Here is a 22,809-nt window from a genome sequence, read left to right as displayed (position 1 = left end):
ACAGCATATTAAAAAACAGAGACATCACTTTGCCAACAAATGTCCATATAGTCACACTTTGATTTTTCAATGATGATCCAGTAGTCACGTATGGATGAGAGTTAGACCATAAAGAGAGCTGAGTACTAAAGAATTGCTGCTTTTGAATTGTGGTTGTGGAAAAGGCTCTTGAGAGTCCCTTGGACAGCAAGGAGGTCAAACCAGTCAAGCCTAAAGGAAATCAGTCCTGAAAATTCATTGGAAGGACTAATGTTGAAGCTGAAGCTCCTTACTTTGGCCACCTGATGCGAAGAGCCAGCTCACTTTAAAAGACTCTGATGCTGGGAAAGACTGAGGACAAGAGAAGAAGGGGGCAACAGAGGATGAGATGGTTGGGTTGCATTCCTGACTTAATGGACATGAGTCTGAACAAACTCTGGGAGATAGTGAAGGACAGAGAAGCCTCGCATACTGCAGTCCATGTGATCACATAGTCAGATATGACTGAGTGGCTGAACAACAATAACAACAAATTTCAAGCAGAGGAGTTCAGATCTGCCTTCTGAACAGATCACTCTGGCTGCAGGCACAAGACAGATGAGATGGAATCAGAGTTGATATGGCAGAATCAGTTAGGCTGCTTTCATTGTATAATAGCATTGATGGAAATGGGAGAAACAGATAATTTGATATATTTGATATTTATGAGATAAAAGTGGGAGAATTTGAAGCATGATTGTATGAAAGTCAAGGAAGATGGCTTAGTTTCCATTTTGTGCACTAAGTAGACAATCGGTTAAGAAACAGGGCTAATTTTGTGGGTGAACTTATGAATACCAGTTTGGATGTGGCAAGTTTTGAGGTATGTTTGACGTATTCAAGAGGGGTTCTGAAGTAGACAGAAAATAGGATATGCAGGTTTGGTGCTCCGTGGAGATGAATCAGATGGAGATAATATTTACGTCTTGTCACATCTGAGGTGATAATTAAAGCTGGAGTTATGGATGAGATTATGTTTGGAGAGAATACTGAGATAAGAGAGGGCCAAGTGTGTATGAAGCCTTGAGGAATCTGAACTGCCCTTTGCTGGGAAAGCTGAAGCTAATTCTTAATGACCATCACAGAGGCTATTGAGAATTTCTGCTCTTAGATGGAGGTGAGCATAGGTGGCAAAAGACATTTTGGCCAACCTCGAAAATTAAAGCATCTAAGTTAACCCTAAACTTGAGTAGGCAAATGTCTAAATGGATCCTTTCCTAGGGCTGGATTGAACAGAACTCTTTGGCAAGGACACAGTCATCTCTGAGCCCATTCACTATGGTACTTTTTGTATATATCGGACAATAATCTGCATGAGTTTGTGTGGAATTTGACTTGCTTCTCCGTATTTGGAAAGAGGAAAGGAATTCCAGGTCAGGGTCTCAAAGTCAATCATTTGAGGAAAGTGCACAGAAAGAGGAAAGGTTTCCTACACACTTGGCCCACCAAGTATTTCTAGAAACCTGAGCACACGTGGAGTCACTCTACGCAGGATTTTAGCTACTTGAGAAATGGAAAAGCAGGGGATAACAAAAGTGCTCTGGGGCAGTTTTCATGTGACTGAGAAAGTGAAATGAAAATTCTTGAAGGTAGAGCTAAGTGAAAGTGAAAGTGAAGGTCGCTCAGTCGTGTCCGATTCTTTGCGACCCCATGGACTATACAGTCCATGGAATTCTCCAGGCCAGAATACTGGAGTGGGTAGCCTTTCCCTTCTCCAGGGGATCTTCCCAACCCAGGAATCAAACCCAGGTCTCCCACATTGCAGGCGGATTCTTAACCAATAGCTATGAGGGAAACCTAGAGCTCACACTAATTTGTATCAAAATTAACACTTTATCAAGTGGGGGATTTGCCTGAGTTGGTATTCTTAAAGAATGCCAAGGAGTACCTAGAATCTGACTTACAAAATGTTCATATTCTAAACACGATGAATCATATGGCAAAATAGTATATTGTTGCATTTTCTGACTGGTATAATGCTCCATTTAGGAATAAAACTTGGTCAAAACACATCCAAGGACATGGCATGTAATTGTTATCATCTTCCAAGTATTTCTGGGATTTGGCACCACTGTTTGCTCAGTGCTGAATTTGGAAGTTGGAATGTCTTTGCACACATGCCTCGTGGACATCTAAGTCAACACTCCTTTAATATGTTGAATATTTTCCATTGGTTCATGTTTCATTCCTTTTAATAATCTTCCATTAAATTCCTACTACCATCTCTCTAAACGTGCTCTTTTCCTCTTATAAATAAAATGTGCAATATAGACCTAAATAAATATATATAATTTATAGCAATATTATATAGTATTATGTTAAAATCCTATCAAAACTGCAATTACTCAATTTATAGAATAAAATATGCTCTTATGTTTTCTTTAAGAATAAACAATCCAGCTATTTTAGTGTGTGCATCGTCATTATTAAACATTCTCATTAGGGATTTGGAATTTTTATAAATCTAAATCTTTTTTTCTTCTTTTGAATTTTTTATTTTGTATTGGGGGATAGCCAATTAACAATATTGTGATAGTTTCAGGTGAACAGCAAAGGAACTCAGCTATACATATGCATGTATCCCTCCTCCCCCAGACCTCCTCCCATTCAGGCTGCCACATAACATTGAGCAGAGTTCCATGTGCTATACAATAAGTCCTTGTTAGTTATCCATTTTAAATATAGCAGTGTCTACATGACTATCCCAGAGTCCCTAACTAGTCCTTTACCCTGGCAACCATAAGTTCATTCTATAAGTCTGTGAGTCTCTCTCTATTTTGTAAGTTCATTTGTATCATTTCTTTTTATATCTTACGTATAAGGGATGTCATATGATATTTCTCTTTTTCTGTCTGACTTACTTCACTCAGCATGACATTTTCTAGGTTCATCCATGTTGCTGCAAATGGCATTATCCATCCTTGTTAATGGTGAGTAATATTCCATTGTACATATGGACCACATCTTCATCTATTCTTCTGTCAATGGACTGTTTAGGTGGCTTCCATGTCTTGGCTATTGTAAATAGTGCTCAAATGAATACTGGGGTGCATGTATCCTTTTGGATCATGTTTTTCTCCAGATATATGTTTAGGAGTGGGACTGCAGGTCGTATGGTAGCTCTATTTTTAGCTTTTTAAGGAAGCGCAATACTATTCTCTATAGTGGCTGTACTAATTTACATTCCTATCAGCAGTGTGGGAGGGTTCCCACCTCTCCAAACTCTCTCCAGCACTTATTGTTTGTGGATGTTTTGACGATAGCCATTCTAGCTATCATCTCATTGTATCTCATCAATGAGATACCATCTGATGTGGTATCTCTTTGTAGTTTTGATTTGTATTTCTCTAATAATTAGTGATGTTGAACATCTTTTCATGTGCCATTGGCCATCTGTACTGACCTAGAGCCAGACATCCTGGAATGTGAAATCAAGTGGGCCTTAGAAAGCATCACTATGAACAAAGCTAGTGGAGGTGATGGAATTCCAGTTGAGCTATTTCAAATCCTGAAAGATGATGCTGTGAAAGTGCTGCTCTCAATATGCCAGCAAATTTGGAAAACTCAGCAGTGGCCACAGGACTGGAAAAGGTCAGTTTTCATTCCAATCCCAAAGAAAGGCAATGCCAAAGAATGCTCAAACTACTGCACAATTGCACTCATCTCACACGCTAGTTAAGTAATGCTCAAAATTCTCCAAGCCAGGCTTCAGCAATATGTGAACCGTGAACTTCCTGATGTTCAAGCTGGTTTTACAAAAGGCAGAGGAACCAGAGATCAAATTGCCAACATCCGCTGGATCATGGAAAAAGCAAGAGAGTTTCAGAAAAGCATCTATTTCTGCTTTGTTGACTATGCCAAAGCCTTTGACTGTGTGGATCACAATGAACTGTGGAAAATTCTGAAAGAGATGGGAATACCAGACCACCTGATCTGCCTCTTGAGAAATCTGTATGCAGGTCAGGAAGCAACAGTTAGAACTGGAAATGAACAACAGACTGGTTCCAAGTAGGAAAAGGAGTACATCAAGGCTATATATTGTCACCCTGCTTATTTAACTTATATGCAGAGTACATCATGAGAAACGCTGGACTGGAAGAAACATAAGCTGGAATCCAGATTGATGGGAGAAATATGAATAACCTCAGATATGCAGATGACACCACCATTATGGCAGAAAGTGAAGAAGAACTCAAAAGCCTCTTGATGAAAGTGAAAGTGGAGAGTGAAAAAGTTGGCTTAAAGCTCAACATTCAGAAAACGAAGATCATGGCATCCGGTCCCACCACTTCATGGGAAATAGATGGGGAAACAGACTTTATTTTTGTGGGCTCCAAAATCACTGCAGATGGTGACTGCAGCCATGAAATTAAAAGACGCTTACTCCTTGGAAGGAAAGTTATGACCAACCTAGGTAGCATATTCAAAAGCAGAGACATTTCTTTGCCAACAAAGGTTTGTCTAGTTAAGGCTATGGTTTTTCCTGTGGTCATGTATGGATGTGAGAGTTGGACTGTGAAAAAGGGTGAGCTCCAAAGAATTGATGTATTTGAACTGTGGTGTTGGAGAAGACTCTTGAAAGTCCCTTGGACTGCAAGGAGACCCAACCAGTCCATTCTGAAGGAGATCAGCCCTGGGATTTCTTCAGAAGGAATGATGCTAAAGCTGAAACTCCAGTACTTTGGCCACCTCACGCGAAGAGTTGACTCATTGGAAAAGACTCTCAGACTGGGAGGGATTGGGGGCAGGAGGAGAAAGGGACGACAGAAGATGAGATGGCTGGATGGCATCACTGACTCGATGGATGTGAGTCTGAGTGAACTCCGGGAGTTGGTGATGGACAGGGAGGCCTGGCGTGCTGCGATTCACAGGGTCGCAAAGAGTCGGACACGACTGAGCGACTGATCTGATCTGATCTGATTTCTTGGAGAAATGTCTTTTTAGATCTTCAATGAATTTGGCAAAATTGCATGTTACAAATTAATACACAGAAATCTGTTGCATTTCTATATACTAACAACAAAAGATCAGAAAGAGAAATTCAAGAAACAATTCCATTTACCATCACATCAAAAAGGATAAAATACTTAGGAATAAATCTATCTAAGGAGACAAAAGATTTGTTCTCCAAAAACTATAAGATGCTGATGAAGGAAATCAAAGAAGACATAAACAGGTGGAAAGATATATCATGTTCATGGATTGAAAGAAATGACTATATTGTCAAAATGACTATACAACCCAAGACAATCTACAGATTCAGTGCAATCTCTATCAAATGACCAATGGCATTTTTCACAGAACTAGAACAAAAAAAATCTCAAAATTTGTTTGGGGACACAAAAGACCCTAAGTAGCCAAAGCAATACAGAACAACAACAACAACAAAAAAGGAGCTGGAAGAATAAGGCTCCCTAACTTCAGGCTATAGTATAAAGCTACAGTCATCAAAACAATATGATACTGGCACAAAGTAGACATATAGATCAATGGAACAGAATGCAAAACCCAGAAATAAGCCCATGCACCTGTAGTCAATTAATCTATGACAAAAGAGGCAAGCCTATACAGTGTTGGAAAGACAGTCCCTTCAACAAATGGTTCTGGGAAAATGGGACAGCCACATGTAAAAAATTAAATTAGATCTTTCCTTAACTACATACACAAAAATAAGCTCAAAATGGATTAAAGACCTAAGTGTGAGAGCAGACATTATAAAACTCCTGGAGGAAGACATAGCCAGAATGCTCTCTGATGTAAATTGTAGCAACATCTTTTTCGACCCATCTCTCAGAATCAAGGAAATAAAAACAAAAATAAATAAAATGGGACCTTGTGGCTCAGCTGGTAAAGAATCTGCTTGCAATGTGGGAGACCTGGGTTCAATCCCTGGGTTGGGAAGATCTCCTGGAGAAGGGAAAGGCTACCCACTCCAATATTTTGGCCTGGAGAATTCCATGAACTGTATAGTCCATGGGATTGCAAACAGTCAGACCTGACTGAGTGACTTTCACTTTCACGTCATTTTCACTTATACTCAAAAGCTTTCACACAGCAAAGGAAACAATAAACAAAATGAAAAGACGACCCTCACACTGGGAGAAAATATTTACAAATGATGTGACCAATAAGGGATTAGTCTCCAAAATTTACAAACAGCTTATGATACTTAAGAGCATCAAAACAAATCATCCACTCAAAAAAATGGGAAGAACATGTAAATGTTTTTTAATATAAGATTTTTTTTAAAAGACTAAGACTCTACACCATGTTTATATTTCTCTCTAATGAATTTTATATTTCTTACTCTTAAATAAAAAAGCAAAGCAGTGGATGCAAGAAAGATACCAGGTTCCCTTGTCATGACAGGTTTCCAGGAATCATTAAAGCTGATGTAACCATATCATCATAGTTTGTGTGTTACATAAACTAACCTCTACCTGGTCAAGGAAAACTATTTGTTAAAATTGGCTTCCTCATAGATATGTGCACATTGAACATCAGCTTTTTTGCATCATGTCTTAGAATCAGACTTTTGTTCTTCCTCAGTCCTCCCAAGCTTGTGATCATACAGAGCTTCTCACACACTGTCTTCAACAAAAGTCTTGGCAGGCTTCCAGATTTATGTCCAATACTTAATCATGACAAGTTCCCAGCTGATGGCAGTGTCCGCTCATATCCCCACAGGGCCTGGTTTAAAACCAGGTACACTGTCCAGACCTCTTCACAGGTCCACCCCCTTGTGAACGGCTATGAGAGGGCCCACAAGACCACATGCTTTTCAGTAATAATTACAAATGGAAACCATCCTCTACAAAGCATTTTTTAAAAATTTGCAGTTATGCTTTTGCCCATTGTCCAAATTTTTGCTCTGTTGTTTTGTTTTGATATTTAAAGCATATGTATCATTAACAGCAGCTTTCAAAAATTATTTTTGCTTTCTGGTGTAGCAATGTCAACCCCAGCAAAAATCAAAACAAGAGCCAGGGAAACAATAATTTTGTGTTTGCTTCTGAAAATATTTATAAAAATTGCTTTTAAAGCAATGTTAGTGAAGACTTTACCAAAAATATCAAAAAGAGATGAAGAAAGTAAAAATTTTTAAGAAATTACAGAGAACTTGGAAAAAGAAAAGAATTTCTATTAAATAGGTATTGCTCTTCTTTGAGAGAGCTTAGATGTTAAGATTTTTTAAAATCTCACTGGAATTTCTTATTTTATTGCTCTTGGTTCAGTCTTAATTTTATTCCTTTTGGTTATTTTTTCTGCTTAAGTAAAAACATTGTTTTAGATTATTACTTCTATGTAGGGTTAGAAAAAGTAAAATGGTTTTATTTAGCCATTTACTATCTGGCCTTTAAATGACCTCTTGTCCTTCTTTATTCATAAGCAGAATAATGATAATACTGAGAAAAGCAAAAATAATCTGGTTGATAGTTTTCCTTTTCCTGGAAGATGAGACTTGCATTCCAGTCTTGTTTGTTTTTCAGGATAACAGACATTTTGAATATTTGACCATCTGTTGCATATTCAAAGTAAATATCACTCCTAAGTTTTTATACCATTCAGAGGTATAAAGAGCTATAAACCTAAAAAAGAATGTCTGAGAGGGATTTTGGAAGGAATGTGCTGAGAAATTGTCACTTTTTTTCCCTTGTACTCAGCTTTCTAGATAGTCACATCGGTATTAAAAGCCTCATGTTGTACAGCTGTAGACTGTTCGGAGGCAACCATCACAAAGATATGTATTTGTAGATGTGCCTTCTAGGTGCTATAGTGTATTTTGGGCACCTTTTTTCACCACGACCTCGTGTAATCACTGGCATGCACTGAAGAGATGGCTTTCCGGTTACTGGAATATATTGGTGGCAGACACAAAGCTAAGGCTCATAAGATCCTAAAGGCTATGAGAAAATTCTTCAGTTTACTGGCCATAGCACAGAGGAGATAGATTTTTTTCTTCAATATCATTTGGCTGACCTGAGGGTTCAGTATCTTCTCTAGCAGAGTTTCAAATGCTTTTGGAAGTAGCAGAAAGTTTATGCCTCTGGGCACCGTCAAGATATATAGTACAAGGTAAAATGTATGTTTGTACGCATCTGTATTTTTGAATATATATCTGTGTAGCATTGAGTGTGTGTGTGTGCATGCCTGAGTATGTGTGATTGTGTATGTGTATTAAGAAGAGGTTGAAGAAAAAAAAGTGAAAGCTGCTCAGTTGTGTCTGACTCTTTGCGACCCCATGGACTATACAGTCCATGGAGTTCTCCAGGCCAGAATACTGGAATGGTTAGCCTTTCCCTTCTCCAGTGGATCTTCCCAACCCAGGGATCGAACCCAGGTCTCCTGCATTGCAGGCAGATTCTTGACCAGCTGAGACACCAGGGAAACTCAGAGGTTGAAGAATTCCTTCTAAATTGCCAATTAATTACCATTAATTCTAAATGATGTAATAATGGAATGATTTATTCTGAATACGCTTAGGAGAATGTGTCTGCATACATATCTATGCAAAAATACATGATGTAGGACATCATATAAAGTGTATGTCTAAAGTATCTTTTATTGGCAATATCACAGAATTCAAGCATTCGCTGTTTTTATCTTTAAAGATTTGATATGTTAGTTTATCTTTATGTGAATATATCAATATTATTATTTTAAAACTCTGATGTTAAGATCATGGCAAAGTTTCTCAAGAGATAGAAAACATGAAGAATCTATTTATAAGTAGGCAATAGACTTTATGTCCAATAAAAACTTTCCTTCCATGTGGATAATGTTTTAAATGTAAATTTTTGCCATAAATAATAGATGCTTTGCTAGTTATCATAATGCTTTGGTAAAACTTTTAATTAGACTCAAAAGTCAGTTGTTCTAAAAGTGCAGTCCTCATCAGGATCAGCTGGGAATTTATTAGAAACCCAGATTTGCATATCACACCTCAGAGGGCTCAACGATCTGCAGGTGATTCTATTGCAGGCTAAAGTTTGAGAACTGCTGACATGAGGCATAATATAATACAGCCCTAGTAAAGATACTCATACCATCACAAATGTTAAGTACCCACTCTACATACAAGAGCAGTAAGAAAAGCAAGACTTACTGTGCTGAAGATAATTAAGGATAAAGTGAATCATAACTTTTTAATATATAAATCATCCAACTATTATCCAGATTTAAATCATCCACCTCAGCAATCCATAATAATTCTTTCTGGACACAAACACAATCTATTCACTAACACCAGACTTCCCTGGCAGTTCAGGGATTAAGATTCCATGCTCCCAATGTAGAGGGCATAGGTTTGATCCTTGGTCAGGGAACTAAGATCCTGTATACTAAATAGCATGGCCAAAAAAAGTGGATGAGCTATTCAGTAACACCATCTCTTATATTATAGTACTAACTTGAAAACAATACTCATTAAAAAAAAATCCTTCAAGATGACTTTCAAACCTATCCGCATTATCAGTAAATGTATAGTTTAAGTATTCAGATGAGCTTCTGGGGAAATGGTGCAAGTATCCTTTTGTCTTCATGGTTTCCCATGACTTACTGTGCGTGTGTGTGTTTAAGAAGTCAAAGAATAGACATTCTAGAATGTCACTACTTAATAAATATCTATCTATATTCTACAACTTACCACATTATGCTTCTTCCATTTTTGGCTGAAAAAGACATATATGCTATAAAGTGGAAGTTTCTTCATTATGATGGCAAGATGTTTTTCTCCTCTCAGTATTTTCAACCACCTAGTCAGGAAGAGCATTTGACAATTCATCAATACAGTATTCAATTCTAATTCTAAAAAGTTAAATGAGAATGTTTCACTGGAACAATAATAAGTTAATGAGAATTGATAGAAAACATCATTTTTCTTTTTTTCTAGAAATTATTTTGGTTTACATAAGAAACAGTAATTCACAAGGGTGGACACTGTGAGACAGAAGGTAAAATTTCAGAGTGGGGAGCCATCCAATAATGCCATGAAATTCAAAGAAAACTAGAGTTCAGTGAAAAATGTATTTCTCATTTTATGCCTTGGTATATAAAGGCTAATACGAATCTTTCAAATATTCAGTGTTTATGCTTTTTATATTAAAATACAAGTGCCTCTTGAGACTTCATGTCCACTAACTATCACTTAATGTCATAAAATTTGCTAAGTATGGACTCGTGCTAATGGACCAAAGAAAACGTTCTGTGGAATGTGGGTAGGTAGTTGAGTGGGCGCCAAGGGAAGGATGAGAATTGCTATGGAGAAGATGTAGGTCACTTAGAGACAAACCATATGTTTTGTAATTTCTTAGAGACACTTTCAACATCATACTACATCACAACTTTTTGGCATTAATGTATGGAATGCTGTATTGCCCCCAGACTGAAATGAGTGGTTTGTAACAAACAATGCTTGTGCAATTCTTTCTTGTTTTTCAAAGTGTAAAACATTTTGAAGGTCATCCTTTCCTCCCAGGATGATTATTTTTTATTTCACAAAAATCAGTTAATTTGGAGGAGAGCAAAGCTGTATGTCAATGAACTGGTTGCAATCTCATCAGGCAATCAGACGTGAGATCAACACAGCTGTTGGAACCAAAACAGCCAGGAAGATTATAGTTAGAGGACTATCAGGAACACAGAGGCAAAAAGCATTGTTGTCATATGGGGTGACACCAGCAAAGATTTATTAATATAGTCCTCCAAGAGATATTTAAAATAAGTGCTATGTTTTCAAAAATTATAAAACAGTATAGTAGTAATATGGGTAGAGTTTGGGTTGTTGTTTAATGTCTCCCTTCAAAAGCAAATACTACTTTCTTTTAAAATTAGGTGTATAAACTCTACCTTCGTCACTCTGAAGCCACAAACACCATATTACATACTCAGATTTTGTGTATAATATATTTATTTGCATACAGAAATATGTATTTCTATTATACATTTTATTACTTTATTTATAGAATATGTATATTAAGCGTACAGCATATTCCAGGAAGATACATTAAATATGCACACAGTTCATGCTATAGCGTGCACCCTTTTAAGAGAAGCATATTTGAGAGGCAAGGTATTGTATATACATGCTGAAAATACACTTCGCACAATTCATCCAGCTTTGGGTGCTTCCCTAATCTATTTGCAACACCAGTGCTGTGGGTGTTGAAAGGGATACTATCAAACTGGGGGAAAGGCAACTACCAGTGAACTAGTAGGAGAAAATAAAAGTAGATTGCATTTCTAAGTATATGTTGCCATCATTTTGAACTCCCATCTCCCCCAATGTCATATCTTTAGGGTCAAAAAGCCATGAATGGACAAAGAGCCAGGAGTATGTGGAAACTCCAGCTTTAACATTCACCAAAAAGCATATCCTACATGACTTATTATATTGATGACTTTTTCCTACCACTTGGGGAGGTGGCATTAAGTTAATGATGAACTGGTAAAAAGGCAATCATTTCTTTTTTCAAGAAATGAACTGGCTTTTTCACATTCTTAAACTCTTCTTTTAAGACCACTCTGGGATATTTACATTATTGCTATGAGGAAAGAAGAAATTCTTGACAGATATTTACCTTTCCAGTGAAGACAAAGGAGATGAATCATGTTGTTTTTGAAAGAGGCTCTTAATGTTTTTGAGAGGAAAAACAGCAGCTCCGATAGAAAGTGACCATATTAATTGCAACCATTTTAATAGCCAGTTACTTCAATTAACTGGACTCTGTGCACTCCTAATTGGACATTAAAATGTTGGAAACAATGTGTTGTGTGCATGGTATGGTGATTTGTCCTGTGTTCCCAGTCTGTAAATTACAAATACACCAGACTCAACGGATGACAGTGTGTCTGGTATGTGGCTGGTGAAATTACTTTTTTCAAACAGATGAACAATTTGCACTGATGTCCTAATAGAGATACAGGATGATTTTTCCCACTTATATAAAGCAAGCTCTAGAATCCCTTAATACAGGATTTCCCAACTTTGACTCTACTGACATTTTGTACCAAAAAAATCCTTAGTTGTGGGGTCTATCCTGTGCATTGTAAGCTGTTCAGTAACATCCCCAGAGCCTAGTCACTAGATGCCAAGAGCCCTCCCTTGAGTTGTGACAACCAAAAACGTTTCCACACATTGTTAAATGTCCCCTGGGAGGCAAAATGGTCCCTGGCTGGGAGCCACTGAAATAAACAAATCCAGTAAATAGTTAATGCAAGCCTCTGGATACAGTCTCCACATCTTTCTAATCATCTACTATTTTCAGTATTCTTGTCACTTTTTCTGATTCCAGTTGACAAATCATCCATGATGTATCAGTCTATATTCAATTCCTTTCTTTAATTTTTGGTGATTTCTTTTTCAATAAGGTTGTGGTAGATATGGTGAAGATCAAGAACAGAAGAAAGAAAAGATGCAATGGCAATGGACAGTTAGAGGCAGTTTGATTCATGATGAGTTGGATTGTTAGAGCAGACAAAAAAAAACCCAAATCCAGAATCCTCAATCCTTGAATCCAAAGAGTTCAACCCAACTAAAGCTGAATCTCCATCATAACAGCACAAGTTAATATGTGAAATATTCAGCCAGTCAATTGTTTTGTATACAAGAAACCAAATAGCACATTTGCTTGATGTACTTTCCCCTCAATTGATGCATTTACTTGAAAAAACAAAAATAAATATGGATTTAAAATGTAAAAGTTTATATTAAGGTAGAAAAAAGATACCAGTATGAACTGACGCTGTATGTTTATAAATAGAAGATTTGGTTGGGAGGGATGACTGAAGTTATTGAAACAGAAAGTTATTTTTATAAAGGATAACTTATGTACAAAAATTATTGGCACTTTGCTTCTTACTAATTGTTCTTTTTTGTTGTTATTTGCTTTGTGCTTTTTTTTTTCAGCTCTCAAAATTGTTGAGATGCCATCAGTGAGGCAAGTCACACAAAAAAGTTCTAATTAAGGTGCTAAAGTCTAATACTGACAAATTCATCATGCAACTCATATGGATACTACTGATCAAGATATCGTAGAGCTCATAAACCTAAAATGAAAAATATGAAATTTGAAATGGGTTTTATAAATTTAATTTCTATTGATTGGACCATCTTAGAAAATCTGATTGGAAGACTATAGGAAATACCGTAAGAAAAAATGTTGAGGAGTAAAAATAACTAAGCTTGAATCAGTATAGCTGTATATTTATTTGGGATCCCAATAAAAATGTCTGTCTTAGATGGACAAGGGTAATTGTTCCTGATATAACTTTTCTATGGTCTAGAATTTTAAAATGGTGAGAAGTGGTATAGGTACAATAAGAAACTCATACACAGGTTAATTGTTCCTGATACAATTTTTTTGTGGTCTAGAATTAAAAAATGGTGAGAAGCAGCACAGGTGCAGCCACCTACTCTCAGGTTCTGTTGTGCTTGCTTGGCCTGTTTAGTTATCCATGACTTTTCTTCCATAAAGATTACTACTTCTATCAACAGAATTTTGAAGTTAAAAAACTTTAAGGGGAATTGACAATTTGAGGAATACAAAACGTGTGGTTTCAGTAAATGTTCTCTATTTTTTTTTCCTTCTACAGGTCATAAGACAGTTACAAATCTCACTTGACTATAAATTTAATATCATCCTTTATCAAGCATTGAAGAGAAAGTCTTATTTTCTTGGGATTGACCCCAAAGTCAGTGGTGTCATGTGAATAACTTAATCCTATTTAAGATTCCAGATGAATAAAGCAGCATTTTATTTCTGCTTGCAAAGGCCAAGAGTTCATGTTTTACAAGTTAGTATGTCATACATAGGTCAGGCAGATCAGGTTGAAACAGGATGCCCTTTCAACCTTCTATTTTCTTATCTCAAAATTCACCTGGCCTCAGTAAACTTTCTCTTAAAAAAAAAAAATGAACATTGTTGAATTTGATGAAACCTCATTTTAAAAAATTGACTTTGGTTTCTCAAGCATGTTTATATATTAGGTAGGCTATTCTATTAAAATAAGGGGCTTATTTAGTATAAAACCAGATTGATGAAAATATTTCACATAAAGAATCATAAGTGAATTAAATCTTCACAGTCTTATACCCCCAAAGAATGCAAAAGACACAGTGGGCAGGGGTGAAATACGCTTTCTCCTGACTGTCTCTGCATTTAGTGAAAGTCCTGCAGATTTTGCACTTACACAGTGTAAAACATGGGAGTAAAAAATCCAATGCCATGTGACAAAAATAATGATGTAATCTAGCTAAGTTTTTGTTTGTTTGCTCTCTTTTTATGATGGGAAAGGGGAAAGATAAAAAAGATAAGCATTTATTATGTTGCAATTCTCCACATAAAATCGTAACAAAAGAATAATATATGTTTAACACTCTGGAGGCCATTTCTATATCCGGTTTTGATCTTGTTTCTTCACTTCCCCATCGTATAATGGCTTAAGTCTCCAGGTTAGTTTGTAACTGTGGCCTTTCACTTGGGAACACAAAAATGAAAAAACACAGCGAGGTTATTATTCTTTTTGTGCAGAGATAAAATTATAGATTCAGAAGCCCTTCTTCAAGAGAGTACAAGAAAGCATAGGTCACTTCTTAAATCCACAATTTCAACATGTCTCCTTTATGGTCTCATTGTTCCTCATCTGACAGGGTTTCTAAGGTACAAGTTTCTCAAACTGGAGCATAGGCACCAGAGTGTCACTGCTGGGCTCCTCAATTGCACATTCCACGATAAGACTATAAAGTGCAATGGCAGAGATTTGAAACTAGGAGCTCTTTTATTCTGTCACGAGGCTCCCCTTGACTACCTTTCTTCTCTACAAAGACGCTTTACCTCGTAGCGCCTATGTTCTTATAATGACACATGAGAAGGTGTTTAAAGGTCTTCTTGAAGGTGGCATTACAAAGTGCATAGCAGGCAGGGTTGATAGTGCTATTGATGTAACAGAGCCAATAACCAATTGTCCACACTGTGTTGGGGATGCAGGGTGCACAAAAGGTGTTAATGAGCACCATGACATTGTATGGGGCCCAAGTGATGATGAAAGCCAACAGAATAGCCAAGATCGTCCGGGTCACCTTCTTTTCCCGGGAAGGAGGAGGCTTCTTTTTGGCAGGCTGCTTAGTCATTTTCACAATCTTGCGAGCAACGATGTTCTGTTTTTCATCTCCATTCTGACCTGAAGAACCAACTAGCTCCACAGTGGTATTAGTTGGGGTACATTGGTCACCTTTTGGGGTCTTGGTGACAATTTTGATGCATGTTTGCTTTGAGTTCTCATCTTTGGAATGGCCCACAGAAGTGGAAACTGTGTTTTCGTCCTGGGTTATTTCATCATCTCTCATATTAGAGGCAACAGCACTGACTGAGGTGGAATCATTGGAGCTCTCTTTCTCCTCCCCCTGGACACAGTTTTCAGTTACAGCATCTCTAGGAGTTTTGCCATTCTGGATTTTGTTGTGCTCCAAGCCATCATCACTCCCAGGCATGTTGTTGTTGTTTGGCTTCACTATCCTTCCTTGAACCAGACTTGGAGAAACTGGATCTTGGTTGGCCACAGGCTCCTTCTTGTCCTTCTTGATCCTGCTCTTACTGGCCCGGGATATGTGCCAGTATAACACAGTCATGATGATCACAGGCAAATAGAAGGCTGCAATGGCCGTGCCAAAGGTGACAGCCGCATTGGAAAAAAACTGGATGTAGCATTCCCCATCCTCCACAGTTCTCACCCCTACGATGAACTGCCAGAAGAGAATGGCTGGAGCCCAGAGGATAAAGGAGAGGACCCAGGCAGCTGCGATCATCATACCTGCCATTTTTGTGGTCCGCTTGACGGGATAAGTGAGTGGTTTCGTGACACAGAAGTATCTGTCGAAGCTGATGATGAGCAGATTCATTACTGAGGCATTGCTGACCACGTAGTCCAGGGCAAGCCAAAGGTCACACACCACAGGTCCCAAAGGCCAGTAGCCAATCACAGTGTAAAGGGTATACAAGTTCATGGAGAAAACACCAATGATGAGGTCAGCACAGGCCAAGCTGAACAAAAAGTAATTGTTGACGGTCTGGAGGTGGCGATTGACTTTAATGGAGACCATGACCAGGATGTTTCCAATAATAGTCACCAAACTGAGGGACCCAGCCACAAGGACAATAAAAACCACTTCAAATGTCTTATAAGGACTGGTCAGAGCCACATTGTTAGAGGAGTTTGTTGAGTTATTCATTTTGTGTTCTCTAATCAGTAGCCAAGTAGTCAAAAAACATTTAAACCTGTAGGGAAATAGAATAAAATTAACAAATACATAATATAAACACTGCTTTAAAATACATCAGTTTTCTCCATTTTGAACCATATTTTTTACTCCAAAATCTTCCTTATTTCTCCTACGTGTTTATTGTGACTACCTACCTCAGTCCCTTGCATAAAAAGCAAAACTTTCAATGAAGGATTCAAAAGATCCTTTCAGGCTGGCAAAGTATTTGAAGTATGATAACATTTTGAATGTACTGTACTGTACTGTAAGTCACTTCAGTCGTGTCCGACTCTGTGCGACCCCATAGACGGCAGCCCACTAAGCTCCCCCGTCCCTGGGATTCTCCAGGCAAGAACACTGGAGTGGGTTGCCGTTTCCTTCTCCAATGCATGAAAGTGAAAAGTGAAAGGGAAGTAGCTCAGTCGTGTCCGACTCTTAGCGACCCCATGGACTGCAGCCCACCAGGCGCCTCCGTCCATGGGATTTTCCAGGCAAGAGTACTGGAGTGGGGTGCCATTGCCTTCTCTGATTTTGAATGTGTTCATATCTAAAACTGAATATCTGTCATAAGTGAATTTAACTGAGCATAAGATTGATGAATTGAACTAAATAGGCCAAAATTGTACATAAAACTTTCCAAAGCTCCAAGGGCTTTCTGGTATAGACATAAAGAATAATAAACCAATAGGAGGACAAGATTGTGGAGGAAGCATAAAACAGGCATTGAGTGTATGATTTTTATAGTCAATATTGAGTGTGTGGCTTTTTCCACCTGAGTGCTCTTTTTCATAATAATACTGATAATGATAATAATAAAGGAAAGATAATCATGATACTTTATTAGCCAATGCATTACCCCAGTGAGCATTATTTTTTCTGATCTTCATTTTACATTTGCAGTTAGTGTCCCATAGTTAGCATATTCTTTGTAGTTAGCAATATTCCATATCCTAAAAAAAGAAGTTATTTATTAAATGTATACTGATACGATTATACCAATTTTTTGAATTTTTTTCAAATCAGTGCCAAGTCTATCACCTTATTGTTCTTTCAGGCAAATCCTTGATACAGTCAGGCTAGAATTTAGATTTGTTTGGCAGAACAGGAAACTGAAGCCTGGAAAGACTGAGTAATTTATACAAGGTCACATATTAGATAGAGATAAGACTATGAACCTTAGTTTGTTCAACCATTCACTCATTCACTCTGTCCTCACATTCCTATTAAGCAACTCTGGATTAAGCACTGTACTATACTCTGGGTATTCCTTGATGATTAAGACAAGGTCCTTGCCTCTGAGAGGCATATGCTTTGGTGGCATGATGGGTTGGTAAAGAAGCAATTATTAAACTGGAGTGCACTTTCTGTTGCCCAACCCTATTGTGTTTAATAAACACACGTTCACCATTTTCAGATAATACTACTGAAGTCTGGGGACAATTGAGCAATCTTTCGTAAGGGACACAGGAAAGAAAGCTGTTTATCAAATGAGCTGTGACACGTTTCTGGAGACACAACATCTGAAGGAAAAAGTAGCTCATGTTGACAAAATCAACCAGTTGTGTGGATCAGAAAGTAAGCATTATTGAGAAATTATTTGTTGTCATTTTGAGATTCAGAAATCTCCACTCAGGTCCCACTACTTAAAAATAAATATGGATGGCACAGTGGTGTTCCCTGAAACTCATGTAGAAAATCAAGCTAAGCTAAGCACCTTCATAGTACAAATAGCATCTAAACAATTGGATTATTCTTAGAAAGCAAGTTATCTTCAAGTATTTTTTTTTTAAACAGTGACTTAGGAGGAGTTTGGCCTCAATAAATAAGACCCAGAACTCAGAGGCCATAAGGAAAATATATGTAAACATCATATAAATTACTTGAAATTTTTGCATGGAAGAGTAAAAATAAAAATTGGGAAACAGTATTTGTAAAAGCACATGATTACAAAGTTACCTAATCTCCTTAATATAAAAAGCTGTGAAATGAAATAAGGAAAGATGAGAAGACTAACAGTCTAAAACATTGACATACAGTTAGATCAATAATAAATTAAATGTTAATATTTAATCATATGAAAAGATATTCAACCTCACAATTTAAAAATGCAAGCATGTTGTCATTAGGAGTCGGTTTAGTCATCCCTTGACCAACCGTTCTAATGCTAAGTCATCATTCTAAGTCTCCTTCAAAATCAAAGACACCCAAATCAGTCACCCAAAGACAAATTAATATAGACTAAGAAAAAATGCAAACACAAACATTGGAAAACATTTCTTCATCTGCCTTTCTTAAAATTATTGGATGTTACTGGTTGGACTATTGGGGTAATTTCCTTGGAGGGAAACATATAATATCTCTGAAAATGTAAATACATGTATTAAAATTTTAAATGGAGAAACACTTGTCTCATGAATACTACATATAGGAATTTATATTTCAGCTATAGTTATAAAAATGTGCAAGAGGTCTACTCAAGGATGTCTATTCAGAAATATTATAGCAAAAAAAAAAATACAATTAGAAACACTAAAAGAATTCATTGACAGAGGTCTCATCATAAATTTCTTAAGGAAGACATAAGGAATTTGAATTTAATCTCTAAGTCATGGAGAAACTTTGAAAAGTTTAACAAGGAAAATAGTTTTGATGGGATGGAACTTACCGCATTTTATTCCAAAATTCTCCATATTTTGCTTTACTCGTTTCTAGTGAATCCTATTACCATCAAGTTAAAAATCTGAGCCATCTCCTGGCCTCCTGCCTCCCCCGCACCTCTTGCAGGCATGACCTGTCAACTCTACCTCTTAAGTATCTTTTGCAATTGTACCTTGTTTGCATTTTCAGTCCCATTTCCTTATATTAGGTCCTACTTACTTGAATTCTTAAAATAATTAGGTCTTTGATAAAATTTATAGTCTTTCCCCCTTGCATCTTTCCAGAAGTATCTCAGAACCCCCCTAAATATCCCACATGTGTATGTGTGTGCTAAGTCCCTTCAGTCGTGTCTGACTCTTTGCGACGTTATGGACTGTAGCCCGCTAGGCTCCTCTGTCCATGGGATTCTCCAGGCAAGAATACTGGAGTGGGTTGCCATGCCCTCCTCCAGGTGATCTTCCCAATCCAGGGATCAAACCCACATCTCTTATGTCTCCTGTGTTGGCAGGCAGGTTATTTTTACCACTAGCACTACCTTTGAAGCCCTAAATATCCCACAGTAAAGGCAATTGCATGAGAAATTATCTAAACACAACATTGTATGTAACATCTTCATGTCATTTTCCATCCTGGTCTCCTATCTTAAAAGCATCTCCCCCGCATCCCCTTATCTTTACGGCCTCACATTTCTCACTTGTCTGCCTCCTATTCAGCCTTCAGGCATCATCAACTCTGTGAAACCCTTTTGATGGCTCTTGGACTATTAACAGTTGTGTTTTTCCCCATCTCTGCTTCCATATCATGCTTCATATCATTTTATTCTGTTGTTACTCTTATTCGCCTATTTGTCTAGAGCTATTTGAATGTCAAGTGGAAAGCTCAGTTGATTATATTCCTTAGACTTTACCCAACATCCTCATCAGTCTCTGCAAGGTCCTCATTTTAATTTTATCAATGTTTTCCTTCTTTTCATTTCTATTTCTCACATCCCATTTCTCCTTTAGAACTTGTTCAAAATTGTTCACGTTGCTTGTACTATTTCTTTGGCTAGATATGCAACTCTAGAAAATATACATTTCTCCCCTTATTATCTTAGTTTACTAAATGATACTGTGTTCTAGATGTTGTTTTGTTTCTTTTTATTTTTCACTCAATATCATGTTTTAATGTTGCTCCAGATATTTCAAATGGATTGCTCCTAATTCCATAGTAAGTAAATAATAGCGTCTTTTCTTTTACATTTCTCTAATGATGGGCATGCAGGTTGCAACCTCAAACTGCTTGAAATAGTGCTGAAATTAAAATTTTCCTATTGTGTCATGGACTTGAGTTGCAAATTTCACTATCATATAAGCCTAAGTTAGGGACCAAGGCACTGGACAAAGGAATGGGTATAAGCTTTCTTCTGACTACAGTCATATTATTCTCTTGGATAGCTGCAGGGGATCCTACTCTGACCAGGTAAGTTCCATTTCTTAATAAGCTTTAAGCAATTGTTATTATGCAGCGTCCTAATATTTGCCAATCCCAGAAAGCCAACATGTAGTTTGTTTGTTTTTCTCTTAATTTCTATTTCTCTGATTACTAGAAAGGCTGAGTACTTTGTTTCATACAGTTAGTAGCCTTTCGGGTTTCAATTTTTACAGATCCCTGTATATACCTTCGACCCTTACGGCACCGACTGATACACCATCTAATTATTTTTCTTTGTCGCTAAGAAAACAGTGAATTCTGACTTCTGAGTCTTTGTAGCTCTACTATCCAACTCACTGCCTCAAACATAACTGGTGCTCAAAGTGTTTGTTGAATTAATATAGGATCAACAACTGTTATTGTTAATTCAACCCCTGTTTACCTAATCAGTGGAATTGTTTCAATAGCACTGCTTTTGGTCATTATTCATACAGTTGTTTATTCATGTAATTTACTTGAACAAAATAATTTAACTAATCCAATCATTATTCTAATGAGTCCTTATTAGATAATATAACAGTAAGATCAGAATTCTGACTTGTTTATAAACTTGCTTTTGTCTATTCATTAGATAAATTCATGGACATTTTTGGAAATGAGTTATATGTACATTTCAAAATGTTCATTTTTTTAATACTCTGATTGAAAAGTAACAAATATTTATTGTCCCAGTAACTTTTTTGACACTTTATTCTTCACATTCATTCTAATAAAACATAGAGCAATATTTGTTTTACTTAAAATATTTTGGGTGGCTTCCTCTGGTGACTTCCTCTGGAGAATTTTATATATATATATACAAATACTTAAAAATAAACTAGCTTGATCTCTTATTTTATGGAAATAAGAAACTATAAGAATGAATAAGGGATTTCTTTCTTGCCATAACTTGTGCTAATAACAATATCTATTATCATTCTAAAACTTTATAATAATGTAAAGCTGCAAGATTCTCACTCTACCTTTTTCATATTGTTTATTTGGTAATTTGTTCTCTCCTCTATTGTTTACCATGAGCATGCTTTACATTTTCAACTAAAAAAATATAACATTGATAAAAAAAATAATGCTAGGGTTCTAAACATATGTTATCTCACTTAGTATTAACATATAAACATATAAAATTACAGGACAGGTCTTATCCTCCCCTTTATCCTTAGAAGTAAACTCAGGCTATAAGAAGAGATTAGCAAATTGTCTCATTTTCAAGGCCAGTGAGTAAATGTCTGCAACTCAATTCAATGTCCTTACCCTTTGGTTGGATACTGTTTCTGTCCCATCTTGAGAACTATCCTTTATCCAATAAAGGATACTAAGACAAATTCCACTTATGTGTCCTGGAATGCTTACCCAGGTAGAACATAGTAAATTTACACAGTGTTAGCATACTTAGTTGCTATCATATCCTCTAAACTTCCAGAGTTATTTGCTTGTTTATGACCCACTCCAGTATTCTTGCCTGGAAAATTCCATGGACAGAGGAGCCTGATGGGCTGTAGTCCATGAGGGTGCAAGAAGTTGGACATGACTGAGTGACTGCTGCTGCTGCGTCCCTTCAGTCCTGTCCAACTCTGTGTGACCTCAGAGACAGCAGCTCACCAGGCTCCCCCGTCCCTGGGATTCTCCAGGCAAGAACACTGGAGTGGGTTGCCATTTCCTTCTCCAATGCATGAAAGTGAAAAGTATCCAACTCTTAGCAACTCTATGGACTGCAGCCCACCGGGCTCCTCCGTCCATGGGATTTTCCAGGCAAGAGTACTGGAGTGGGGTGCCATTGCCTTCTGCGGACTGAGTAACTGAGCATGCACTAATGCTATATGTAAAAATGGAAAACATTTCACTCAGAAGCAAGCACAAGTATTTGAAGAACGGCATTCCTTTCTCCCCACATAATACACAAGCTAGCAAGTACTGCTTCTTTTCCATGAAAGAAAACAGCTTTCTTTTTTTGTAAAGCTCTAGGCATTTCTGTTATTTACATTTCTGTAAAAGTTTTTACCTCTGATGGGGCATCATAAGATTTTATTAAAGCAACAGTTTTTATATCATTGATGAAATAACATTATCACAACAGACTAAACAATGAAGAAGACTTTTAAAGGGCTCCATATCTTACTATGGCAAACATATAGTAATCCATTTGCATTTTACTATGTTAGTTTATGACTAAGTTCTGAAAGTACTACAAAACTTAGGAGAAGAAAATTTCTGTCCTTAGCTGCTTCACTACTTGAGTCCTCATACGTAGCAGTGAGGAATGTAGCACGGTTTAAGATTATCTTGGCAAAGCTGTGGGTGCTAATCTCTGCTCTTATTAGCTATGTGCTTTTTTGCTTTTTTTCCCTCAAACAAGAATAATAGCAACCCTATTTTTCTTCTAGACTTGTGGTAAAGGTCAAGTG

The 22,809-nt window shown here is 37.1% G+C and overlaps 1 protein-coding gene across 1 annotated transcript in view; it reads right to left on the bottom strand.

The window, feature by feature from the left end:
- Positions 1-10,909: 10,909 nt before the first annotated feature.
- The window catches only part of CHRM2 (cholinergic receptor muscarinic 2), a 164,157-nt gene continuing 152,257 nt past the window's right edge, over positions 10,910-22,809 (bottom strand). Inside the window, exon 3 of the mRNA XM_061414825.1 lies at positions 10,910-16,292. Within this exon, the coding sequence (XP_061270809.1) occupies positions 14,849-16,246 (1,398 nt within the window). The 5' untranslated portion in view covers positions 16,247-16,292 and the 3' untranslated portion in view covers positions 10,910-14,848. The remainder of the gene's footprint in view (positions 16,293-22,809) is intronic.

Source organism: Bos javanicus, chromosome 4 (genome assembly GCF_032452875.1).
Source record: "Bos javanicus breed banteng chromosome 4, ARS-OSU_banteng_1.0, whole genome shotgun sequence".
NCBI lineage: Eukaryota > Metazoa > Chordata > Mammalia > Artiodactyla > Bovidae > Bos > Bos javanicus.
The sequence above is the reverse complement of the archived record's forward strand: the minus strand, read 5'-3'. Positions and strand labels throughout refer to the sequence as shown.